At 35.2% G+C, this 11472-nt stretch overlaps 1 protein-coding gene across 1 annotated transcript; it reads right to left on the bottom strand.

The window, feature by feature from the left end:
* Window positions 1-2: 2 nt before the first annotated feature.
* Window positions 3-9006, bottom strand: LOC116339628. The gene is made up of 4 exons (XM_031765622.1): window positions 6714-9006; window positions 5833-5867; window positions 4705-5242; window positions 3-2620 (listed from the first exon to the last, which is right to left on the bottom strand). Exons 1-4 carry the CDS (start codon window positions 6817-6819, stop codon window positions 1578-1580), a joined length of 1722 nt encoding a protein of 573 aa, XP_031621482.1. The 5' UTR covers window positions 6820-9006; the 3' UTR covers window positions 3-1577.
* Window positions 9007-11472: the final 2466 nt, after the last annotated feature.

The following is an 11472-nucleotide window of genomic DNA, read 5'->3' as shown; positions in this document are numbered from 1 at the left end:
TCTCTCTCTCTCTCTCTCTCTCTCTCTCTCTCTCTCTCTCTCTCGAGTTAGGAAATCTCAAACGAAACAGATACCAGAGAGCAAACGAGATCTGACAAGCCTAGACTAGGCTGCTAGTATACACAACAAATGTGAACGTGCAAAAGGTAGTTGATGCTAAATGACAATGACGATTCAATTCATTTCAGATTGAATAAAGAGAGAGATATACGTAACCAGAGAGTTACACTTGTTGATAATACGGCTCTGATTCTGTAAAATGTTGTACGGACCGATGGAACATCGCTTTTGAAGGTACACTTAAGAAAAATTCGTTTAAGACATGATACATTTGTGGTTTGTCTGTGACATTTTGCAATAAATGATATATAGTTTTCCTTTGAGGATTTACACTCAATAAAATATTATACGTTGCAGGTATTTATTTTTTTTCTTTACGGTTAAATTCATCAAAGATATGTAGTTGCGTAGTAAAAGAGTTTATGTGGTTTCATCTCATTGTGATAAGAACACATATACACAGACAGTCCTTTATCCATTTTATTCATTGGGTCTTTAACATGAAATATAAGAGATTTCCTTTTTTGCATCAATTTGCTGCGTGGTCGGTAAGTGTATATGTGATATTTGTGTGTATATATATAAAATATTAATAGCCGACGATAACAAAAGCGCAAAAAACTACTTTAATTCTATTTTCAGTATGTTTGGGTTGTTTCTACATTTATGAGAACACATTTATAAAAATGTTTTTGAGTAAACTCTATTTGACATCAACAGTTAGCAGGTGCGTGGATTTAGTTTAGTGATACATTTTTTTTGTGATGTTTCATTCTATTCTCTCCATTTCTCATACACCCATGTGTATATCGCTCTTTGACAAAAAAGTCATTTTTTTATTCGAAAACTCTGCGCCGCTCCAACTCAAATGGAACGCTTCGTGAAATCGTTGTTCGGACTTTATAAATCCGGATAAAACTGTTTGCCTCGTACAAACACCGAACACCGACATTTGAATAAAATATAAAGGGCTCGTTCGCTTATTAAGTTTTCAACCATACATTCTATGCCGGTCTCGTACTGTAGCGCGGTTAATACAAAACACAGAAACAAAAAGCTCTCCATTACTCTTTCTCTCTCCGCCTCTCCCTCTCTCTGTTCCACTTGTTATTATTCAAACTATAATATTCCATTTTCTCTCTCGATCTGCTCTATGCGGCTAGATGGATTACGTGCTGCCTCGGATGTTTTTGAGCAACAAAGAGGAAACAAGAGTGAGTGAAATCAACTGCACTCGTTTTCTAGTATATGTCCGACAATTGCTGTGAAGTCTGAACTTTTGTGATAAAGAAATTACTTCATTTTATTCCGGCTGCTGTTTCTATGTGCTTCTTCTATTTTCATTTTTCCTCTTTTACATAGAGAGTATATGTTTTTTTTGTGTGTGCATTTGATCCAGTGCGTTGTTGTTTTTTTCTTCTTATTTTTGGTTGGTCGAAGCGTGTGTGTATGTGTGCTTCTTCGGTTCAATTTGTGAACATAGTGTAATTTCTTTTGAGGGGTGCAAAGAAAGAGCTTTATGGTAACGGGAATGTATTTTGTATGGTATTAATGCGGCGTTGTTGCCTCGCACCATCATCAATGCGTTTATCGGTAAGTGCGACAAATGGAAGCTTTTGTTTAATTAAACCGCCGGCAATAGCAGCCGTTCCAACTAATCTCGGTGTTGCCACGCGATGAAATAGAAATGAATCGGCTCTCGGCGATATAGTTTCCTTCTGCTTAATTTGCCCAATTTGTGATTGTTGAACGGCAGCATTTGGCTGCTGACAATCCACACCGCTACCATCAATATCACAATCTTCATAGTCTTCGGACGATAGTGATAAATGTTCGCCGGGCAATCCGTTTGGTTCACTTTGAACATTTTTCTCTGTCAAATATCGTTGTTTCGAATTCAAAATGATTGGAATGATATGTTTGCCATCGACTGTGTACGGTGGTACAATCGGTTTTTGTGGTGGTTGATGTGGTTTTTGTTGTTGTACACTTTTATTTTTCTTTTCATCCATTTGCTCTTCGAATAAATTCTTTTCGATCCATTTATTGGTTTGCTTTTGACGACGTCGTGAATGTGACGATTGTTTTGCCTTTAAATTAGCATTTGCAACATTTGGCATACCTTCACCTTCGAGCAATCCAATCAATTGTTTGTTGCGTCGGCTGTATTTTTTGATGTACGGTGGTAGTGTGTCACTTATCAAGTCTTGATGCAATTGACTTTGGAGTCGTTTTAAGTGTGGCCATTTCTCGTCGGCGCGATGATTTGTTTCGGTGAAACGATTCGAACTCAATGTATCATCGTAGCTTGAATCGTAGAAACTTACATGTGCCTGAACATACGGATACGAATTGGGATCACGAATGCTCGATTTTATGCCGGAATTAATTTGTTGTGGCTTCAAACCACTTCGAGATGATGCACTGCTATATCGATTGCGATGTGATTTCACCTTGTGCTGTTTCAACCACTTTTGATGACGTCGATGCCATTTTCCGTTGTGATTTTGTCGACGGTTGTGATGACGATGGGGTTTTGAGCGTGCTGTTGACGTATTATCTACATTGAATCAAAAGCAAACGAGAAAATAGTGTAGGGGGGAGAGAGAGAAAAAAACAATAGCAAAATATTATTATTGTGGTAAAAATGGTTTCATAAAAAATCATACGCATACAAATTACATTGGAGAAGTCGTGTTATAAAGACAATAAACCACTTTATAATAATTTATGATTTTCATAAATATACACCCTCACCAATGGGAACCACAGAAAAATTAAAACCAAAAAAATTATTGTCATAAGAAACAGCAAGAGAACAACAACAAAATTGTACAACCATAATTCGGTCACGCGAACATAAAATACTTAAGGTCACTCCATACCGAAGTGCGTTTCCAAAAATGTGAAATGCCATTGATCTAGTTTCGATGGTGGTCTGTTTGCATTTGAAATGTCAGGCTCTTTTTTATTGGGTTCCAACCAAACGCCATACAGTAATAGCCAAATTCAATGACTTTTACTAAAGAGGTTGACGAACACTTTTCCAACTTGTATTTACATTTCATCAGCACAAAGGACATTCAAATGCATTCACATTCGATTTTTTGAACAACCTTACGAACGAAGGAACGACGATTTATATTGTTTTTTTGTCTTTTCGAAAATCAATAGCAAGCAGCAAGCAGAATTGATTACATTTTGGCACGCGTTAATAGGCAAGAAAATTGCCTATTTTGTCGTCCATACCATACGTACCGTTAAACAAACGTTGTGTTTGGTTTTCAATATTTTCCTCCCACACTAAAGATAAATCGCTAAAATAACGACCACGAATTATAACGATGTGAATCGTACATAATTAAAGTCGTCTCTCCCCCACACTTGAAAAGTTACAATTTCGTTTGGCTTTGATCGGCTTTGGTCAGATTAAATTTATGTTCGTTCTCTACGATAAGTTACCAGTTGACCACTTATTTCGAATTATTAATCGAAAAGTTTATCACAAAAATTCGGCCACCCACTCAAGTTCAAGTGTAGAATAAATTATAGGCTTTTGGCTAGTTCAGGTCAAAAATGACGTTAGAGCGTGATTGTATGCACGTGCCGAAACACTTCAACAATTGAATATATTACAAAAGATGATAATGAATGTGACGATAATACCGACAAGCAGAAGTTTGGATTTGATAGACAATGTTAATATTTGAACATTTTATAATCTATCGAGAAGAGATTTGAATGTCAACAAAACGTATCGTATAACTAAAGATCGGTATTATAATTGTTCTGAGCTTGTCAACGTACAAACAATTTCCTGACGCACAACATCAATATCAACGGCAACAATGAGTCAGAAAATGCTGTTTGCATGTTGAACGGTATTTAATGTATATCATTTAGTAAGCCTAAGAAAGTAAGCCTAAGATTTTATAGATATACGCACGCCATTCACCAAAATAATAATTCGTATAACATGAAAACAGCTTCAAACTGCCAACTTTATTGTTGTGAGCACTATGATTATTGTATTTTATTCATATCCGGTATTTCTCTCATCAATTTATGCTGCATTTGATTTCAAAATTAAATTCATCTCCATACATTACAACATTGTACATGTACATGCATGTGCACATAATTTTTATCCTTTTTGCATTTACACTCGTGCATTTGAAGTGATTGGTCATTAAAATTCAAAAGCCGATCAGCTGGAGTCGTTATTAGCACAGCGGGAATAATTAAATTTAATTGCGGTCTATACAAAATAAATATGAATAGAGGTGAGAAGGAGAAGAGAGTCACTAGGCTCTCAATTACAATATTCCTGTTATAAAATATACGATACGACTTTTAATAGAGCTTATTGGATTTGGCTGGTTCCATTGGTTGTTTATTCAAAACAAGAGCACTTGAAAGCACCAAAAAAACATGCATTTAATCGATTGTTGCACCATGGATCTTTCACACATACCAGACGCAGCCAGCAAAAGTTCAATTATTATTCATAGTGAGTGCTTGCAAACCGTTTTTTTTATCGTTCTCTCTGTTTTCGGCATATAGTTTTTTGTTGATGTTAGTGTTGTGTGTGTATGTGTCTCTGTGTGATAATATGGTATTTTAATTGTATGTATTTACACTTACTATAGGTCATTTGCCTGTTCGAATGGGCTGCGATAATGTTATTTGCTGTTTGCTGATGGCCTTGCTGTGTATCCCGTTCAATATTTGCATCGATCGGTAGCGGGTGTTGTTGTTGTATTCGTTGATGTTGGTGTTGATGCTTTTGTTGCAATTGGATTTGCGATGGTTTATCGCCGATTTTATTATTGTTCTCGGCTTTCGGTTTTTGAATTAATTTTTCATCATTAAATGCAAAATTAGCAAATTTTGAATGTGCCGTTGCCTGTTTATCGACCACACCATCAATGTCAATCACATCATCATCATCTTCATCACTGCCATTCTCGACAATTGCATCGTTCCCATCTCCAATGGTAAATAAATTGTGATTTATAAATGATTTGTCATTTGGATTGCCATGCGTAACAACGTCTTGCAGCTGAAATGTTTTCGTTTTATCATTCGCAAATGGATCAACCTCAACACTCTCCTCGTCAATTGCATACACAATCGTTCCGATCGGAGTTTCAGTTAATGTATCATAATAGATTTGTCCATTCTGTCGCGCGTATTAAATTGCATTTATATCGTTTAATATGATTGAAAATACATGTAAAAAATAGATGGAGAGAGAGAGAGAGAAACAATGATATCAGTGGCATTAATAGACTCAAAATGAATTAAAAATCGATAAGCTGATTAGTAACACGATTATTTCATTCAAAATTGTTAGCAAAAAGGTCTCAATCGAATCATATTTAAGCGGGCTAAATTAATGCACCAGGGAAAATTAACTCAATCGTCATGCATCATTGATTATAATGAACGCTATTGAGCATATGCATACGTGTTGCTGCAATAACAGCATTTGGCCACAACAAATAATAAAAAAAAAATGCAAACCGTGTGGTTTGATGACTTTGACGCATCAAATATGCTATTTCGAAATATCATCAAAAATGTTTAATTAACTATAATATATAAATCCATTCAAATATTCACTGATGAATGAGAACATATATCATCTCTACGGACTATCTGATGTGATGTCAACACTTCGAAAAATTCTATTTGAATGACGCATTCTGTTTATTTTAAATCCTATCATAAATCGCAATTTGAATGATTTAAAATTATTCGAATACTCACATAAAATGGGTCACTCAAATCGATTTTCGGGCGAGCTGCAAGCAAATAAAAAAGAGATAATACTTTTTTAAACATTTCAAATTTATTTAATATAAATGATGACGGATGAAAACTTTACGAAATCATTCAATCCAATGACTTAAATACAACGGATAATATATGCGGCAGTATTTTTGTTCCATTGAAAATTTAAAAAAACACAGAGAGAGAGAGAGAGAGACAATTTTCCATAATAATCTGAAAAAATAATTTGATATTTTTTTCCGTCAACAGAAGGTATTAATTTCATAAAATTTCATAAAATAAAATGTTGTTGTTGTTTTTTTAACAAATAATTTATATCGAATAAAAATTGTTGGATTTTGTAATTCTTGTGAATAATTTATCAAGGAGTATCGAGTTCGGTGCACAGCAAACAAATTAACAAGTAGGCGAGATAGATCAGATTTGGTCGGCTCTTGTTCTGTTCATTGAACGTAAAAAAAGGAACAGCGTCAACAAACAACGCCGTATTTGCGTCTGCACGCCAATCTGTTTCAATGTTTTTCATATTCGGTTATAAAATTTAAATTTGACATTTTCAATACATGTACATTTTGTGCACGCGCGTCCGTTTCACGTGCCTCTTTCCGCTCAATTTTCATTCGACATAATAAAGTATTGAAGTAAGGCGATTTGTTAAGCCATTCATGCGAAATACATATCCGCAGTATTTGGTAAAGATCCGTTACGTTCAATATGATTTGTGTTTATACCTCTCTCTCTCTCTCTCTCTCTCTCTCTCTCTCTCTCTCTCTCTCTCTAAAAATTGCTATGCTATTGAATATCCCGTGTATGTGTGATGGGTGTTGAAGTACATTGCACCGGATGTTTATTCGTACCTTTATGCGAAACGCTGGTAGCGTTCACAATTAATCCATTTTGTTGTTGTACTGAATGAACAGCCAATATAATCGAAACCAATCGCAAAACGTAATTTCGTCTCATTTTATCGAAAAATATTGTCTATACCATTCACAAAAATAGAAATTCAATGTAAATGTCTCTTATTATTGTCACATATATAAATGTAAATGTACACGAACAGGAGAAAATTTGTTGTATATATTCGATTGACAAATTACAATGAACACAATTTGTTTGCGTATTTGCGTTCTGATGATCTCAATTTTGCGTATTTATCTTCGTCGATTAAGCTCGGTGTGCTTCTGATATTGATACATATCGTTTTATTTTCAATTTATTTTTGCTTATGCTTCGTTTTAATCCGCCTACATGCGATCGAAAATCCAATAAAAAAACAAAATTCTTATTTGGTCTTTTATCAAGTGTTTGTTGCCACTGGGCTTGTTCTTGTTAACGAATTTTTCTATTATTCTATTCTTTTTCTTTTCTTTTAGCACTGTTCTCTTTAGTTCACTTCAGTTCAAATGCATTCCATGACTTGACATGGAAAATGCACTAAAAAAAGCTCATGCCACTACTTCAAACGAATATATTGATTTTGGTGTATACTGTATATGTTGGCTCCCACGAGTAACTGAAAGGAATGGACTGCGGAGGGAAAAATCGTTGCAAATTAGATTGCTGTTGTTTGCACCGTTATGCTTTGCCGCACATAATCATCGATATGGAAGAAATTTGGGAATTGCTTCTATCGATTTTCATCAATTTTCCACTTTTTTTTTCGTGTGTATTCTTTTTCCCTTTCGCGTTCGAAATCCCTTTTTTTCCTAATTAAATAATGTTACCGTTTCCCGATGGTTTTTAGTTCAAGGTTCCTCGTTAAGCATTGCTGTCAAACTCACACTCGCTTCTCTTTCTCTCGCTTCTTGTTGTTGTTGCTCTTTAATTAAAAACTAATTTTACGTTTTGTCTACATCAATCCGTTGCAATTGGTTTTCTAATAATTTGCTTTCACTCACAAATTCAAAGCACATAAAATGTTTCTTTCTTTTTTCCTGTGTTTTCGTTGAATGACAATGCTGCTTTTATACAAACTGTAGAGTGTACGATTGACTTCAGCAGCACCAAATGCCCATAATAATATCAATAATCATCAACGGTCACGTCGCACGTTATATATTCTTTCGACGGCTTTTTCGATCGTTGTTTCGTAGTCGTGGCCGACGTCTTCGTCGTTGTTGTTGTTATTCTTTTTTTGCTTGGTTCCGTGCTCATCTATGGAAAATATGAGTAGAAAATGAAATTTTATGATTTTTCTTCGGCGCAATTTTCTTGCACTCGCTCGATTTGGACGTCTGTTTTTCTATTTTGTCTTTGTATTTTTGCAATCGCTTTCATACAAACATTTATGTGAACTGAATAATCGTTGAACTACAACGTCACCTTGCTGCACGTTTGTGTTCTTGTTATTATCGTTATTAATTTTTTTTTTGTAGTATTTTTCTGTCGGCCGTTGTATAAGTAGTTGTAGTTGTTTTTCCTTGTTATTTCCGTTCTTTTTTTTAATCTTCTATTTTCATGCCATTCTTTATTTCTTCTTCTTCATCTTTTTCCTTCACAATTCAGACATGTAGACTTGTCTAACCGTGCGCTTGATTGATTTATGTTAGAAAATCAGATTTCATTCTTCGATTTAACCAATGAAATTTCCTTGTAGTCTTTTTTTATCGTCTCGCTTTTATGGTAGAACCGAAATTTAAATGTATTTCTTTATAGTATTTCCCACGAATACATTAACACGCAGCGACTGACAAAACACAAAAATAAAACCCAACTCAACGATGATGTCAAGTGAAAATTACACCACACAACCGTTGATGAGGTTTATTTCGTCAAAATGAAGCAAGAAAAAAAGAATAAAAATAAAAACAAAAACAAAACTCTGCAAATATCGAGTTCACACGGAATAAATGACGTTTTAGCTTTTAGCTGACGGTATTGAGTTTCGTTCGATATTTTCCGCTTTTGCTTTAGATAATAATTCTCTTCTATTCATTTATTTTTTGCTTTCTTTTCAGCTTTTGTTCGTTTTCGCTTGTTCGCGGCTTCAGTATCAATTTGTCGTTATATTATTTTCAAATATTCAAAACGGAGGATAATTTTATCCATGAACCGTCGTAACACTTGTTCGATGTATTTTGAATCGAGTCGACTGAACGAACATAAAATAGTTCGATGAGGAGCGAGAAAATACGTTATCCTTGTTCAAACTCTGAACACGTACTGCTTGTGCAGTGCGATGTGTTTTGGTGGCTAGCATTCAGCCAGTTGGTCTAGTTGGATGGTTGGTTTATTCGTTTCGGCTTGGCGCTTGGATAATAATGTATGTTTGTACATGCGAATCAACTTTGTTTTTCGAAATAGACTTCTTCATCGTCGTCGCTGTCGTCGTAGTCGTCGTCGGCGGCTGGCAAGTGTATTTGTGCTATCAAATACGAGAAATGTTTACCGGAGTATCAATGCATGCCTGCTGCCTCTATCACATATATGTATAAAAGCATTCTAGTACAAGCAAAGCTACAGATGCAATATGACACAAACGATATAAAAGTTTCTTGAATCGACACACAACGATGAGAGCCGACATCGTGTATACATTCTGTATGCTTGATGCGTTACACTTATGTGTATTGTGTATTATGCTCCTTTCTTCGAAACTTTTCTTTCGCTCGTTTGTTCGTCGTATCGTTCAGGCTCATTTTTTCTCTATCTATCTCCCCATTCTAGTGACTTTGGTGTGGAATTTGTGTTTTGTTCTTTTTGGATAATACCATCCTCTCATATCAATTGTTCACATGAGTGGCATCTTCATACTACTTTTTTTTGAGTGGGTGGATTTCAGAACGAGAATCGATGTACTGAAACGTGTTTCGACAAATCGTTCCAGCTAAAGGGATAACGAGTCCACATAGTCGCACAGTCAACTGGAGAGAAAATATGTGTGTAAATGTGTGTGTATATTCACATCACTTTGGCTCTATCCGAAACCAAATCGAATCAAATCCATTTGCATTATTCTTGAGCTGCGATCTTCTCTATTCTCTATTCAATAGGGAATAAGTGGTCAAAAAATCTTTCAGTAAAAGTATGCATTTGTACAGTCGTTTTCATTTTATCGTCTAGCTTTTCTGTCGTTCCGTCTTGTTCTCTCTTCTTTATTCAAATCGCCATCAATGCGTGCATTTGCTCGACTCAAATCTACTTGAATATTGAATAGAGTGAATATTTCTTTAAATGTACCCGAGAAACATGCATTACATGTTCACATTTGTTATTCGACATAAATTGGGTAATTGTGCAATTGATTGATTTCCTCTGATGTTGTGAATCGCATCGAGCTGCTGCTACCGCTACATGTTTGTTTTGCGAAGAAAAACTGCAGTGCAGTCACTTGCATAGCTTTTCTCTTCTTCTTCCTCTTGTTGACGGTATGTTGTATGTTGCTCCATTTTTCGTCGCCACGAATTTATGTATTTATTTGAGAATTGCAATCCGTTGACAAAAGACATATACACTTTTTCTCTATTATCGTTCATTCGATTTTAGCTCATTGTCACTCTTATTTACGAAAAAAAATCGCACATTTGTGAATGAGACTCATGCATCTGTTCGTTTGCCTGATACGATTCATTCCCATTGTTAAGAGTAAAGGATCAGATTTATAGAATTTAAGTCATACTTATACTATTAAATTCCGTTAATTCAAAGTTGTATAAACGATCATCTTATTTTTTGTTACATTCTCTCTCTCTCCTCCCTCTCATTCGTTTGCCAAATTGCATTGAATAATTGAATTGAAAGCGGGAGCAAAAGTTCAACTGGCACATTAAAAACTTTGTAGAACTAACAAGAAAAGAGAGATGTCATCATTAAGACACAGTATATTCAGTGAAATGATATTTTTATGAGTTCAAGCGTACAATAGAGGAAAACAAGCCTGGAACCACTACTACCAACTCACTCTCACGACTTTGAGTTTATCTCAAGAAATGAATTAATTCACAGAATTCCCCAAATAATTATTACAGTGCCGGAATTTATAAAACTTTCAAGGTGTTTGGGAATTGTAAGACAATGCGATGGGCCGCCAAAGGAAATGCCTTTTTGAAATATTAAATTTTCCACGAATGTTCCAATTGGGTTAACCGAAAATGTCTTCTGCATTTTGCGAAGATTTGTGTGTGTGCGTTTGTGTTTTTCTGCACGTCGCACTCTCAAGCAAAAGGAAACGCAAAAATATGTTTGTACAAAGATTGAATGTGAATGAAATGTAAACATAAAAGTAGTCGCGCACTCACGTCGCGGTTGTTGGGATTACTTTAGCAATCAAGATAATAGACTTGGACTGGTTCACTTTGTACAAAGCCTTTTTCATTCCTTCTTTTAGCTCTTGTCGTTTTTTATCTTCTCATTTTAGCCTGTTTCCGTGTTCCATATGTCTATTTGAATACTTTTAATTTGGATTGTAGTTTTTGCTGCGTGACGACTTCTTCACGAGAAAGAGCACGAGCCGACGGGCAATGTAAAGCAAAACTCCGAGACGAATCCAAATCATTTGTAGACCGCCCCGTTTTCTGGATTATGTAACCAATTTTCGCCGCAACATCAAGCACAAAAAAAAATATTGTTGAAAACTCACCGCGCACTCTTTTGAACTATTTAAACATTATGAAA

Source organism: Contarinia nasturtii, unplaced genomic scaffold (genome assembly GCF_009176525.2).
Source record: "Contarinia nasturtii isolate CC-2019 unplaced genomic scaffold, AAFC_CNas_1.1 Cnas_scaffold_533, whole genome shotgun sequence".
Classification (NCBI taxonomy): Eukaryota; Metazoa; Arthropoda; class Insecta; order Diptera; family Cecidomyiidae; genus Contarinia; species Contarinia nasturtii.
The sequence above is the reverse complement of the archived record's forward strand: the minus strand, read 5'-3'. Positions and strand labels throughout refer to the sequence as shown.